The sequence below is a fragment of the Aythya marila genome (genome assembly GCF_965140915.1).
Source record: "Aythya marila genome assembly, chromosome: 22".
Classification (NCBI taxonomy): Eukaryota; Metazoa; Chordata; class Aves; order Anseriformes; family Anatidae; genus Aythya; species Aythya marila.
In genome coordinates, this window is record NC_139063.1 from 2,297,257 (window position 1) to 2,312,296 (window position 15,040).

Genomic DNA, 15,040 nt, shown 5'->3' on the forward strand with positions numbered 1-15,040 from the left:
AGGACCTAGGTTTGTAGGGTGGGGGCTGGTGGCACCTCCCTCCCTGTCCCCTCCATGCCCAAAGGAACCGTGGCTGCACCCCCTGAGGCACTGGAGCCCCTCGAGCGGCTGCTGGGGGGCTCGCAGGGAGCAGAAGGGACAACGAGGGGACAAACGGAGCCGCCTGAGGGGACAACGAGCGGGGCCCGATCCACCTCAGGGCCCTCTCAGGGCCCTCCCGCCGTTGCCTAGCAACCGCCCCCTCCTCCCCCACCACTTCCGCGTTCCCCCCCCCCCCTGCTCCCCGCGCCAGGAAGGAGCCGAGCGCTGGGGGCGGGACTTCCGGCGGCGGGGGCCGAGCGGAGCCGAACGGAGCCGAACGGCGGCAGCGCTAGGCGCGAGCCCGGGGGGCTGCGGGGGCGGCCACGCAACTTCCGGCGGGGCGGGGCCGGGGCCGGGCCGGGAGGGGCGGGCGGGGGGGGGGCCGGGCCGCGGCCTGCGGCCTCCGCCGAGCGGGTGGGCCTCGGCCGGGAGGGGACGGCACGGGACGGGAGGCCGGGCCTCCACCGCCGCCGCCGGGTCACCGCTGTTACCGCTGTTACCGTCACCGTCGCCGCCGCCGCCCAGCATCGCCCCGGGGCCTCCCGAGCCCGCAGCCCCCAGCGGCTGCGCCCAGCTCCATGCATGGAAATCGGCAGCGCAGGTGAGGGGCACCGGGCCCTGAGGGGGGGGTACCGGGCTCGGTGTGGGGGGAAGTAGGGACCCTCTCCGTAGCCCTCTGGTGGTTTCGGGGTAGCCGGGGGGGCCCTGAGGGGGGTACCGGGCCCCGTGGGGGGGAGCTGGGCCCGGTGGAGGGCAACTGGGCCCGGTGGGGGGGATACCGGGCCCGGTGTGGGGGGCATTGGGGACCCCCTCCCGGTGTCCCCCCGGTGTTTTTGGGGCGTTTCGTAACGGGCCGGCCCCGCGGCAGTGCGGCCGCCTTGCATAACGCCGTGCTGTGCCGGGAGCTGGGCTTCGGGTGGCACCGGGGAATGGGGGAGGATGGGGGGGTCACCGGGCACACCGAGCTGAGGCCGTTCCCGGTGGTTTTACCCCAAAATCCCGAGGGTCCCCGCACCGGGAGGCTCCCTGCACGGAGCCGTGGCGCTTTGGGACGTGAGGGTGGATCCTGGAGCTCTCCCTCAGCCACGGGGCCTTCTGCCACGGAAAGCCCCCACGGAGCATCCCCAAAATGCTTGAAGCACCCCCAAAATGCTTTAAACACACCCAAAACACCTGCTGCCAGCGCCTCAACCGGCTCCAAAACGTGCTCGGAGATCCGCCAGGAGGATTTCTGCCTCGCCTTACCGGCAGCCTCCGGCTCCCCGAGCCCGGGGCTGGGCTGGCAAAGGGCACGGCAGCAGCCGCGTGGGGCTGAAGGTGCCTGAGCAGGACCCTTGTGTTCATCCCTTCGGCGTAGGGAGCTTTGGCGTTTAGGCAGAGGTTGAGATTAAGGATGGATTTGGCCCCAAAAAAGCTTAAAATCTAAACTGCGTCCTCGCTTAACGAGCTTGCCTGAATGGATTGGAGCTGCTTGAGGAAGGAGCGGGGTGTTGGCAGGATTCAGGTGCTGTGCTGACAATCTGTGTGCGTTAAGCAAGCTTTCATGATAACCGGGTATCATTCGACTCATCTCAAGATAGGGATTTGCCAGAGGTACAGCGCAGGTGTCTCAGATTCTTATTTCCTGTGAGTTTCCCTGCTGGAAGGCTGCAACGTGCTGGCTTTTAGCACGGTGCTACAGCCGTGAGGCAGCTCTCCTGGTGAGCCTGGTCTGCTGGGCGTTGTGCTCAGCACAAGGGACGTTTCTCTCCGTGTCCTCTCCATAATGAGGGAAAGGTTTTGTGCTTCGTTAAGGTCTGAGGGGAACCTCCTGGCCGCCAGACCCCGGAGGACACAAACCGTGCGTGGCTGAGCACAGAAGGGTTAAAGTTCCCTCTCCTAGGAGAGGAGGGCACTGAGATGTTGTGTCCTTCTCCGTGTGTGGAGGGGAAATAAGACACAAAGGGGGAAAACACAGGGCTGTGAGTATTCCGGGAGTAAAGGTGGAAGCCGGTGTGGCGTAAGATAAGCGGGGCTGTGGGCAGCTTCCTGTGTGTGTGATGAGCGTAGCCTCGGAAATCTGGAAAGTGTCGCCTCTTCCAGACTAAATAATGCTTAAAAGTGGCTTACAGCAGGGGCAGGCTGCGGCTGCAGCTGCTCGGGGTGCAGTTTGTGGTGAAATCAAGTAAACGGTGGAGTAGCAGCAATAAACTTGGCTGCAGAGAGGTGAAGGGAAGTGAAAAGGGCTCTGAGAGAGCTGGATTCGGTGTCGGGCGTCGCGCTTCCAGCAGAGGAGCGTTGTGAACCTCCCCAAGGCAGCTGCGTGCATTGCACCCCTGCTGCCATGGCATCGCCAGCACCCTGTGGCATAACGAGCCCGAGGACTCGAGCCCTGCCTCCCTCCCTGCTCACACTTCGTTACTCCTTCCTCCAAAGTTCAGAGCTTTTGTGTTAAATCTGCCGTTTTTTTGACTCCGCTCCGTTTCCAGTGAAGCCCTGCGGACATCTCCCATCGCCTGGTGGCTTTCCTCTCCCAACTTTGGGCAGTCCCAGCTCTGAGAACTGGGTGTTTTCTCGCTGCGTGAAGCCTGGCGACTTGGGAGGACCGTGAAAAGCTGCATGCTTGTGGGTGGAGTAGAGGAGAGCAGGGGAATGAATCATAAGTGCCTTGCAAAGTTACTCTTCCTCGGAGCAGGAGCGCGTGCGATGGGAGTTACAGAGGAGCCTCGCCTCTGAGGAATTGCAGGGGAAGCTGTTGGAATCAGAGCATGAGCTCCACAAATCTCTTTTTCCTCGGTGGTTTAAGTGTCGGGGCACTTCTTGAGCTCATTTCCCAGATAAATTAAAAAACCAACAGGACTTTAAGGCTTGGGAGCTTCTCAACACCTCCGGCGCGCGTTGAAGCAAGGCGCTGCGAGGCAGCGGGGTGGCTTGCCAGGTGATCAGAGATCTCGATAACTTTTTCTTTCCTTTTCCTTTTACGTTAGAATGGGTTGTATAACCCAACTGTCACGGGAAGCATTCACCTCTTAATTAAAGGGTTATTCCTGGAGACAAACTGGCTCGGTTCTTAGTGTTCTTCAGGCACAGCTTCTCCTTCCTTTGTACCGTTTTTCTGCAGACGGTGAGGTTAGTCAGTCATTTATTGCTTTTCATTCTGCTCGCATGCGAAACTTCGAAGGGATGTTGAGTAATTTTAGCCTTACGTTTCAAGGAGTTTTGCTCGGGGACTGTAAAAATGTATTTTTATTTTCTGGTAGCGCGGTTCGAAATCCGGCGCTGTCCCGCGTGCCTCAGCTCTGCTGCGCTGCTCTCCGGTATTCTTCGGGCAGAAAAATGGAGAAAGGGAACTGCGGGCGGCTCAAACCTGAGCCTGAGGTGGCAGGCAGGTGGGCAGCGTGTTTCTCCCGCTCAGTAATAGCAATTTGAAGTTAGGGACTGTAATAATCAAACCAATAAATAGGAAAATGGGAAGACAAAACCCCAGCGCCTTCGGGACGCGGTGGCACCGCGCTGGTGGGGTCCTGGCGCTCTCCCTCCTCCTCCAGCCCGTGGCTGTGAACACGCAGCACAGATGAGCAGCTTCTTGGAGCTAGACGCTCTCTGCCCTTCGATTTATTTTTTTTAGCAGGAGTTTCTAAGCGTTTGTTATCTCGTAAATGCTTCCAGGACGCTTCGCTGTGCCTCCTGTACCCGTGCTGTGGTGGAACAGGTCGGCGTGCGCGGCTATCACTGCGAGTGGCATCAAAACGTTGGCTTTTGATGGGTTTTAACACGCCTCATTATCTGAGGCTGGTAAAAGGAAAAAGAGGAGCCTAAATTGCGAGCAGGAATGCTTAGAAAACGCGGATTGCATTACTCATAAATAATGGAATGCCACCCAGAGAGGTTGCTGCTGCAGAAATACGGCAATTCAGGATTTCTGGCGTAAGGAAGGAGCCCGGTTATTGCAACCAACATCTCAATGTAATCTTCCCTATCTACTTTTTTAATTTAGAATTAACTCGTTCCTCGCTGGTGCTCCATAGCTTGGGCCTCTGAGGCCATGCAGAAGCTGGGGGCCCTCCGAAAGGGAACCTTTTTTTTTTTTTTTTTTTTTTTTATTCCCCTCTCTTTAGAGAGCTTTCTGCAGGCTCCAGCCAGGGGATGAGGTCTGTGAGACAAGTCTGCCTCGTGTTCCTGAGCTGGAGTTTCAATCCTCTGCTCCCTGTTAAATCCCCTGTCGTGGTTTGTAAGACCAGGTACTCACCCATTCAATGAGAGATTTAGAACTGGCTTATACCCAAATAAACCTATTCAGTGCTCATCTGTTCATAGTTTTTAATTTCCTAATGCTGAAGCCCACAGTAGGAGAAGAGATAGTTCCTTGCTGGAAGCTTGGTGCTGATTTTTGTTCCTCACAGAGAAGATCACGTCGGGAGATCTGCATTTTCTGCTAGCATCCTGCTGGAAATCGAGGGTGCTTCCTGCCCTAACACCACCTCGCGTTCCAAAAGCTTTGGTTTTCCCCAAAACGATTTTATTGAAAGAGTTTGGAGGTTTCAGTGCCTGCGCTTTCAGTTCAGGTGTTATTGTGCCTGGGTCCCTGTCTGGTTGCCGGATTCAGACTGTGTTTTGGGTGCGAGCCAGACAGGATCTGAGCTGTGCAAGCGCCGTCGGGTTTGGGTCTTTGTAGTAAATCTGTATTTCTACAGAAGAGACTGTCGTGATTCAGATCCTGCCCGAGCCATTGGGGTACTTCCACGTTGGTCTGGCACGTGGTCTGATCTCAGAGGGAGTTTCCAAGCTCTGGATCTGAATCCCAACAGCCACAAACTTCAGAGGTTTCAGCTGGAGTCAACGCTTCCGAGGTGCCAGCACCTCCACTTGGACCCAGTTTGTGTCCAAGCCAGAAACCTTGGTCTTAATGTTACTGCAGGCTTCAGCTCTTGGAGCAATACTATTGGTGTGAGTTCTTTTCCTTGGTGTTTCATGAATAATACTTGCTCCGTTTTAGCCATTTTTTGCTTTTTGATGAATTAATATTGGTAGGGGATGGATCCCGGCAGGCTCTTCCAGTGTTGAGGATGCTCATGAATAATGCGTCCAACAAATGCCACGAGTATTTGTCTGGAGCAGCAAAACCTCTGCCCTCATCCTCTGCCGTGCCACAGCACTGTCCTAGGGGTTTCTCATCACTTCGGATGCGGGGTGTTTCTGAGGGGGTCCCAGCACATTTGGGCAGCGTTCACAGAGCAGAATTACATCTTCCTCCTGTTTCTAGCAGGCTTTCCCAAGGGAGCCCTCGCACTGCCCAGAATTGACAGCAAAATCAACCGAATGCCTCAAAACGATTCACGAATGGCACAGAGACCCACGCCATTTATTTATCACCCCCTTGATTCGATTCCTCTGGGCCACAACCATTCCTCTGGGCACCCTTTTTAACCTTATCTACATTTCAGCAGTTGTCCTCGCGTTTCCTATGGTTATAAACCATGGCGTGTGTGATCTCGTAGTAATAAAACTAGAGATGGAGACACTCAGATGTCTCGTAGTAACTCTTCACATATGCTCGTATCCCAAAAACATTCCGGGAGTAGATTGTGGTGCTGCCTCTACTCATGTCCTCGTACCAAAACGAAGGAAAAGTTTAAGAGAACAGATGCCTGGAACAAGTTTGGCATAATCATAGAGTGTGAGGGTGTTTTAAGCGATGCCTCTTGGTTTGTGTTTTTGTTTCAGCTTAGGGCTCGACGCCAACCCCCCCAGAATTTTTGGGTAGGTTTCTGGGTAGAGCCAGGCAAATGTTACGGGGGAACTCGGCTTTGATGCTCACCTCTTCTCGGTACGCAGCCTCAAGATAGCGCAGCTTTTTCCAGGAATGGGGGGAGATTAATCAAAAGACAAATAAGATGTTTTTACCAGCGCTTGACATTTCAACTCTTCTATGAAAACGAGTGGGCAGGAATTGCTGCCTGCGTCACTGAGTGGGAGTGGAGGGGAGAACTTTTGACTGATTTGGTCGAATGCTCAGTAAATCATGACATTTGTGTGATGAGTAATTTGAAAACTCGAAGCTACTTGGACTACGAAGCGTGTTGTTTTTGTTGTTTCCTGAATGGAAAGAGGTATTTTGAAGGGGCGATACCGGCAGAGATTGCTGAATGCAGACCGTGTTTACTACTGCTCTGGGTTGTGTAAGCTGTGAGTAACCGGGCTCTGGAGCTGAGGATTCCTGTCGAAATAGCACAAAATAAATGGAATGGGTAACGGGTGAGATGTAACACTTTACCAGCTAGAAGCCTTTAGATAACTCTTGAAATGCACCTCTCTTAATCCGGATTTTGATGGTTTCTCTGAGCAGCCGGGGGTGTTCGTTTCTGAAGTCTAATTGAGGAAGGCTTTTACGGTTCTAGCGTCTTAATCAGAGTCTTTCCCCTTCTGGCTGACCAAATTTATCAGTGGGGTTGTACAGGAGGTATTGGTTTTGTTTTTCGTCTGTTTTCAGCCAGCACAGTCCAAGAATAACATCTCCTCAAGCTGTGCTCACAATGAAAGTAAAAGTTTGTCACAAGCAGCACAGGTCCAGAGCTGCAGCTTTGCCATTTCTCAGGTGTTCAGAAAAGGCACCTGAAAACTGGTGGTTTAATGCCAGGCTGGCTTTCCCCAATAATAGTGTTAGGAGGAAAAGCACACGTTTTTGTCGGTTTAGGACGTTTCCTGATCTTACTCATGCTAATCACATCAGCTAAAACTGATCAGTAAGAAAGCAATCCAGTGGTGAGTGGAGGGGATGGAGGGAAACAGGGCACGCGTTAGCTTGGAACTTGGTGTTCGTGTGCTGCCTGATAAAGCTCATCTGCCCTTCTTCAAATGTGCCAGCCCTGATGCCTGCCTGGCCTTGCGTGAGTTGGTTCAGGGAATTAAAACTGAAAAAGAAAGTTTGTTAGTAAGTCTCGATGGGAGACCAGTACCTGCAAATGCAGGGAGCCTTCTGTGTCTTTAAACCACTAAAATGTGAGCAGGTGGTACCTCTGCAACACAGCTTTTTCTCGTGCCTGTCTCCTCATCTGTCGTTTTTCTCTTTTGCAGGACCCGTCGGGGCACAGCCCCTGCTCATGGTGCCCAGACGTCCTGGCTATGGCACCATGGGCAAACCCATTAAACTGCTGGCCAACTGCTTCCAAGTTGAAATCCCAAAGATTGATGTCTACCTCTATGAGGTGGACATCAAACCAGATAAGTGTCCTCGGAGGGTGAACAGGTAAGAAGGTGAAAATTGTCTGCTAAAGTATTCTTGTGCTGACGTTTTTAAGCAGAGGGACCTACTGGAGTAAATGCTTAGACTTTTTAAACGACACAGACTGCATCCATAGAGCAGCTGAGAGTTGTGTTCTGCTAGGCTACGTGCAAGTTCCCACAGCTCTCTGTGAGGTGGGTGCAGAACCCACTCCAAGTTCTTCCAGTTGGGCTGTGTGCTATAAAGTGGGCCTGCAGGTAGTGGTCATGGTACTTTGTGACTGGTTTGATGGCAACCTCTATTCCTCAGGGCATCAGAAATACGGTGTAACTATAGGCTGTGACTCTTTTTAGTAAAAATACTGGCTCCTAAATCATTTCCAGTAGCAGGTATCTGTTCCTGTGGGTGTTTTTGTCCTCAGTTGATACAGAGATGCACTGCAGCATTGGCTAATTCCCAAACGTAATTTGTATGGGATAGGAAGCCAGTGTCTGAAAGCCACCTCTGTAGGTGTGGGAGGAGGCAGGAAAGCTTCTGTTAGGAGCAGTGGTATGAAAGTGCTGCAAACAAACTAGTTTTGCCCTTGTCATAGATATTTCATGGAACCAGCATTTTGTTTTTTGAAATGATCAGGCTTGGTTTGAGCTCCATGTGTGTCCTCTCTGTTAGAGCATTTTGTCTAGGTCATTTTACCTCATCTTGTTTTCACGGCCTGCTGAGTCTTAGGTCGATTAAGTCCCTCCCTACTCTCTGTATTCCTAAATTGCTGGTTAGATGGGAGAACATTTCCATGCTCTGATCCCCACTCATTTGGTCATTTGGTGATCCAACAAATTGCCCATTTTAGATTCTTGATTCTTCAGCGTTACCAGATTGCTTGTATAGCTTTTTATATGTGGTCTTGGTATATTTTGTCCTAAACTTTATAGACTTTGATAGCCAAAGAAGCCCCTTTGGAAAGTGCTTTAAATTGAAAGTCTGATATTGTAGCTAGATTTTTTTTTTTAAAGATCACTACCCTTTGTATCTCCTGTTTTTCTCCTCTACATTGAATAACGTTTTAGGAGGAGTTACTTCTTAGTCTCTTGTGAAATCCATTTCATCAGTTAGAAAGTTTAGCACAGCTGAAAAGCAATCTTTTCCTCTTTCATCTGTGAAACCCTGGATTTTGCCTTTTAACAACAATCTGTTGCTAGTGCCTGATTCTGGCTAGTGATTTTTCCCCCTGCTAGTTGAAAACTGCAGCTATGAAGTCTATATAAATGCCTACATCAAATAAGAATTAAAAGAAAACTAATAAATTGCTAAAATTGGGGTATAATAGCCCTGTGTGAATTAATATTCAATATAATCTCACTGTTATGAAAACTTAATTTACTGTATTGTTGAATGAAGGATGCTTGTGAAACCATGGGCATAGGAATACAAAGAGAATATAAACTGCTCTAAACCGACTTACTGGTTTGCATGACTTTCAGATAAATGCCATTTCATTTAAATCTATTGACTAAAAAGTCTTTTTTTGCATGGAAATGTGGGATTAAAATAGACTAAAGGAAGCTTTAAATCAAAGCTATCGGAACTCTGATCACTCATGCAGTTGAGGTCTCTGATTCTCTGTGTAGTAAGTTTTTTTTTTTTTCATTAAAAGCGGGAAAACTAACTACTGATGTTTGAAAAGAGTGAATTTGAAAGAAGTTGTTTTAAGATAGCAACTGGGCTTGATTTTTTATTTAAAAAAAAATAAATATTTCCCTTTCATGGTCCTGCTTGGAGGGTAATTTCAAGCTTGCCTCCAGAATTAAATCTGTTTATCAAAGCTTGTTGTAGTTGGTTATGCTTTAGATAAATGCTGTGCCTTCTGAAATTTTCAGCTTTTGTGGAGAGAGGCAAAAGTATTTATTTTGTAAAGTAGTTCAGTGTGAAATTGTAGATATTTTTGCATACTAACAATGATTTCCTGAAGGCTGTTTATAGCTGATACACCTTTGCATGCACTTGGTCTCAGATTATCTGTATACATTGCTTCTGACTTTTGTAGGCTAGCGAGTGTTTGTTGTTTCTCAGAAGTGCTGTTTACAGGTTGGAAATGATTCTCAGTGCCTTTTGGATGAGGTTTCTCATTCATAAATGTAATTTGTTGAAGTATAGGTGTAGCTCAGATGCACGTGTGACTTTGTCCCATCAACTTTTTATTCTATTTCTTTCTATTTCTAATCTGCGTTGCTGTTCCTTATTCCTGTTACCAACAGGTAAAGCAGTTTTCTGGCTTTTGTCAAGGTTAGCTAAGAAGGCCAACTGAACACAGGCAACTTAAGAAACTGATTTAATAGTCACGTTTACAAATGACAGACTCAATTTGTCTTAATGTGATAGCAAACTGACTCCTAATATAATCTGCAGTTTAAAGTCTGAAAGCTGAGGGTAAGTTTTCCGTGCATATTGTTTTATTTTTTCCCCAAACTAGGGAACCATAAAATGGCTTAGTTAAAACTATTCCTACTTCACCAACTTTAATGCAAGTAACAATGTAGGAGATGTTAGTTAAGAGCTGCAAGAGCTTGGATAAATGAGCCCAGTAAAAGAACATGGTATGTGCAGAGTAAGTGCCTGTGAGAGAGCTGTGGGTTATGCAGAGAAGAATGGCTTTTGTTAGTCTAAATTGAAATCAGCGTGCTGGACTATACATCCTTTGAAGAAATTTCTTAGAAATACATTTTTCCCTTTCTCTCCATGCTGTGACAATTACTGCTGAGAAGTCAGTGGGTTTCCATAGGCTCAGCTCCTGAAATAATTTCTGACTGATGTCTTGGCTGCTTGGATTGGGAATAAATAAGGTTTTTAAGTCTAATTGTTGAAGGTTTTGCTGAACGGCTGCTGCTTTTAAAAGTCACCTGCATCTTTGCTAGCTTTAACTTGTGTGGAGGCTTTAAAAACTCGAGCTTCTCTCGTTTCCTTTTCCCTTTCCTTGGCAGTGATGTTCTTCGCCACTGTTTCCGCTGTGTCGTAAAGTGGAAAGCGGAAGGCAGCAACGCCTTGCCTTGAAGCTGTCAGTCTGTGTGAGAGGAGGAGATGGCTCTGGCATGAGTTTTGGTTCCCAGAGCCTCTTCCCTGTCCGTTCTGCTCCGTTCCTGGTCCCTAATGTGCATCCATCTGCATTTATCGTGGGTCGTGCGATGGAGCTGGTGCTTACACAGAGCTGCTGATGCACACATAGTGCTGGGCATAAGGGAGTGGGGTGCCAGAGCATTTGGGGATTTGGGGGCACAAGGACGTGTGTCAGAGCATAACCGAGTACTAAGCAGACACGTTAAAGCAGCTTTAATACGCTCTGCTTTTTGCCAGTGGAAGGATTTGGATGTTGAGACTTGAGTAAGTTTCTCTTTGCCCTCTCCAAGTCCCAGCTGAGAGGTGAAAGTGCTGCTCGCACCCTGCTCGAAGAGGAAGCTGGTGTTTGTTGTCTGAGTGCTTTAGGCTAATGTTGCCGGGTCAGGAAATTGTATGACTAAGATTCTGCATTACAAACATGCTAGTTATGTGCATGCTTAAGAAGGAAAGTGTTTAACTTCTGTGGAATAAGGGAATTATGACGCATCAAGACAGTTTGCAGTGCCACTGAAACAAAGAATCCCCAAAGAGCTCAAAACGTGAAGGCAAGGTTCAGTCAGAGGTATTGCGAAAGCCTCTTTGCACCTGATGTATCTACTGCTTGTGTGTAGGAGACTTCTTTAACATGAGATGGAGATTTGGTGTTTTTTCAAGTGTAATTTCAGTGTTTGTGTCTCTTTACAATGGGTTCCTATTTTCTTATTGCCATCAACTCACAGTAAAGTTAGGAGAATCTAACTATGCAAAGTTGATCTTTACTTGATTTTATTGTAAAATCTTAGATTGTTGATGACAAAGGTAAGACTTTCATTAGGCCACCTCATCTTTATATAAAACGTAGGCAGAATTCAAAACTTATCGGTTGAGGAGCAGATGTGTGTTACTGGGCACAGGGTGCGATGTATTTGTATGGCTTCCATGGGCTGGCATTGCTCTGCGCTGGGTTTTTATAATAGCTTGTGGGTTTCTTCCGAGGGAATTGCATCCTTGCTTTGTATATAAAGGCTATGGAAAGGCCTCAGCCATTTCTGGTACTTTCTGCAGTGATTTTAGCAAAATTACTTGCTGGTACTTGAGCATTTGCACTGATTGCGATTTTATTTTGTAGCATTTTTCTGTTACCGTAGCTGCAGCGTGCGAAGTGCTTTGGGGGAATATCGGTGGGTGTTGTATAATCGACTCGAGCGGTGTGTTTATTGAAACTGCCTCAGCAAAACACAGCGTGTGTGGGAGCCAGTTCCAGCATGAAACTTCTCTGGAAACATTTTCAATGTAAATATCAACTTTTCTAGGGAGGTGGTGGACTCAATGGTGCAGCATTTTAAAGTGACAATATTTGGGGACCGTAGACCAGTTTATGATGGGAAAAGAAGCCTTTATACAGCCAATCCGCTTCCTGTGGCCACTACTGGGGTAAGACAACTGGAAAAAAACAATGGTACTTTAACAGCTGCTTAGAAAAGCAAAAGAAACAAGCCCAGCTTCTAATATTACTGTATTCAGAAAGTATCATGAGGTATCTGTGTTGAAATAGTCCTTTTAATGTATTTTCTGTAAATCCTAATATATGTAAACGCATTACATACATATTACATAAATATATTACATATATAGCATGTTGTAGTTGCATTCAGAACCTCCCCTAGAATTTAGTCATCTCTCTCTACAGCGTAATCTATTAGAGTTTTACAGACTGTAATGAAGCTTACAATGAAGTACTATTAATAAATTAAACTGCAGTTTCTTAGGAATGAAGAGTTTTCTAATTCAAGATGACAGTTCCACGAACCACGTCTACAGTTCCCTTTATGTTGTGCATTGAATTATGTACTTCATCAAATGTGCTATGTCCTAATTATCTCAGTTTTTGAGTCTCTGGCCTATTTATGGGAAGGAGTGAGAATACCTGTCCATCAATCAAAACAAATGGAGTCTTGGTGTGTGTTGTTAAAAGCAGATCCTGAGATCTGTCCTTTTGCAGGGACAGCAAATAATGAAGTATTTAGTTTCAGTCAAGACTTCTACATCCAAAATATATTGTGTCTTAAGGATGTTTGGTGCATATGTAGTGTTAGTAACTGCATTTAAGCTGTCAGACATAACTTCTGGATAAATCTTGCAGTCCAGCTCTTATCTAGGTGTATTTTACTATAGGTATCTAACAGATTAATAGGGAGCTTTGAGGCACTGATACTTGTGAAGTAGATCCTCCTTTCCCAGCTTTCCAGTTCAATAAATACAAAGTAGATGTTCCTGTTCCAATACTGCCTCTGATTTCAGGTGTTAGAGGTGACAAACGCATCCTAGCAAACTCAAGAATTAAACTACTTTCTTTTTTCCCCTCAACCACCCAGGTGGATTTGGATGTGACATTACCGGGAGAAGGTGGAAAAGATCGTCCCTTCAAAGTGTCAATAAAGTTTGTTTCTCGGGTGAGCTGGCACTTGCTGCATGAAGTTTTGACAGGAAGAACCTTGCCTGAGCCTCTGGAACTAGACAAACCTATCAGCACTAACCCTGTTCATGCTGTCGATGTGGTGCTACGACACCTACCCTCCATGAAGTAGGTTCACTGTCTTCCTGCAGTCTGTCTTTACCTGAAGTATCCCCCTTGGGAGACCTTCATCCCTGTTTTTTCACAGGTGAAAAGAAAAAAATGATCATTCCCTCATGCAGCACACCTGATTAGTAGAAGCATGTATTTTTGTAGACGTTTAAACTCCAGAGCAGGTGATGTGTTTGTTTGGAAAGCTCAAGAAACAGGAGATGCTTATATTAGGTCTTAATTGAAAGACGGAGAGTTTGCAGTATGCTAGAGCACTGCTTTCACATTTTCTGTTCAAAATGAGCCAAATGTTTTGTACCTGGTGACTATCTAAAAGCATGAGTCTCTAGTTCACTGATATACCCATCAATGGTGCATGGTTCTCATGATTTAAGTACATCGTTGAGACTAGATCCTGGCTTAACCATGGCTGTTGTTAATATCTCAGAACCCTGAAATATTAGAGAAGGTCCTATCAATTTTTGCCTTACTTGGGCCTTGGAATTTCCTTTTTGATTGCTGGCTCTACCTTTCACTGGTGTTTTTCGTTGGGTGTCACTGACTCTTAGAAATGATCTGTGGTTTTGTGGAAGCCAGTCTGCTTCAGCTACCCAGATCCTAAGGAAATGTGAAAGACTTGTGTCTGTACTAATGCCTGTACCTTTAAAATATAAGGAAGCATGGAGGTTTGTGAACTTTTCTGGTCAAAAAGCATTAGTTTCTCTAGTTCTTTGTTACCACTGCAGTTTTAATGCAATGAACACAGAGATGTAATAAAACATTCACTAATAAAACATGCAAAATGATGTTTGAAGGTCAGTCCAGTATATACAGTGCTATTGTACAGAATCTGTGCTGTGATGGAAGTTATGCTTAATAAAGTGGAAGATCAGAAAGGAGAAATTGTTTGCAAAAACTAGTAGACATTTTGTCTAAATTTACAAACACTGCAATGGAAACACCAGCATTCAGTGTATTATTTAAACTTGACACTGATCCCAGTGCACAAAATGCCAAAAAAAAGGATAATGCCGTGTGTTACGATCTCTTAAGACAGAGCTTTTTATCTTATATTGGGAAAGTGATAGCATAAATGTGTGGTCATCTTTTTTGGCTAGGTATACCCCTGTGGGCCGCTCCTTTTTCTCAGCTCCGGAAGGCTACGATCACCCCTTGGGTGGCGGCAGGGAGGTCTGGTTTGGATTCCATCAGTCTGTTCGGCCTGCCATGTGGAAGATGATGCTCAATATTGATGGTGAGTTGGGCTTCGGAGTGGAGAATAAAGATCATAATTCTTGCCTCTAAGAACACAAATAACCTTGAAGTTCAGTCTGTCTACTGTCACGTGCTTGTGTTTATGATACCTAAAACTTAGGTAGTAGATTAACTTCTGCTGCCTTCTGTACAGAAGGATATAGTAACCGGGAGCAATCTGCACTAATTTCTTGCCTTTTTTGTAAAGAAGAGTTAAAATAGGTTGGGGTATTTTGCTAGAACTTGTACCAGAATAAGCAAACTTCCAAACTTTAATCTCTTTGTGTGCAAGGGATTTTCATCTGAAAAATACATGAGTCTTGTGGCTAGGTTTAAAGATTTAGTGTTTGTAATATCCTTATAAAATGGAACGTAAACTGGAAAGGCAATCTGTTGCAGAAGTTGTAATGACAACAGTCCAGTGAGATTGTAATAATAAAGTGTATGCATGCATACTTTGGCTTGAAAGGCCTAGCATAGCTTGTTTTCATATTCCTGTGTTGGTGCATCCACAGTTAGACAGACAAATTGCGTAAGAGTCTGTGTGGCTGTCCACAGTAGGTGGTGTTCAGTGCTTACAAGGAAACTGTAAAGTGTATCACAAATACCTATGTAAATGGGGCTAATTAAGGTAGGCTTTCTTATGCTAAATCAGGTCTGCTTTGCAACACTTTATTGAATGTACTTGAGATCGGCTGGTGCATGTGCCAGACTCCTTGTGCCTGTAGGCACTCCGAGGCTGCCTGGTAGCTAAAACCCCTATTGCAAAATGTCAGGGTTTGAGATGCAGGTGCTGCCGAAAAGTTTCAGTACAGTAATACATGTTCTGTTCTCACTGCCTGTTTGAAATG

General features: G+C 46.7%; 1 protein-coding gene across 2 annotated transcripts in view; it reads left to right on the top strand.

Annotated features, from left to right (window-relative positions):
• The first annotated feature begins 465 nt into the window (after positions 1 to 465).
• The window catches only part of LOC309886482 (protein argonaute-3), a 30,170-nt gene continuing 15,595 nt past the window's right edge, over positions 466 to 15,040 (top strand). Inside the window, exons 1-5 of one of the 2 annotated variants that reach the window (XM_082777398.1) lie at positions 466 to 682; positions 7,135 to 7,306; positions 11,683 to 11,803; positions 12,745 to 12,953; positions 14,054 to 14,190. In XM_082777398.1, the coding sequence (XP_082633524.1) occupies positions 664 to 682; positions 7,135 to 7,306; positions 11,683 to 11,803; positions 12,745 to 12,953; positions 14,054 to 14,190 (658 nt within the window). In that variant the 5' untranslated portion in view covers positions 466 to 663. Of the gene's footprint in view, positions 683 to 7,134; positions 7,307 to 11,682; positions 11,804 to 12,744; positions 13,033 to 14,053; positions 14,191 to 15,040 lie in introns of those variants that run through there. The other variant, XM_082777399.1, reaches the window with a different exon arrangement.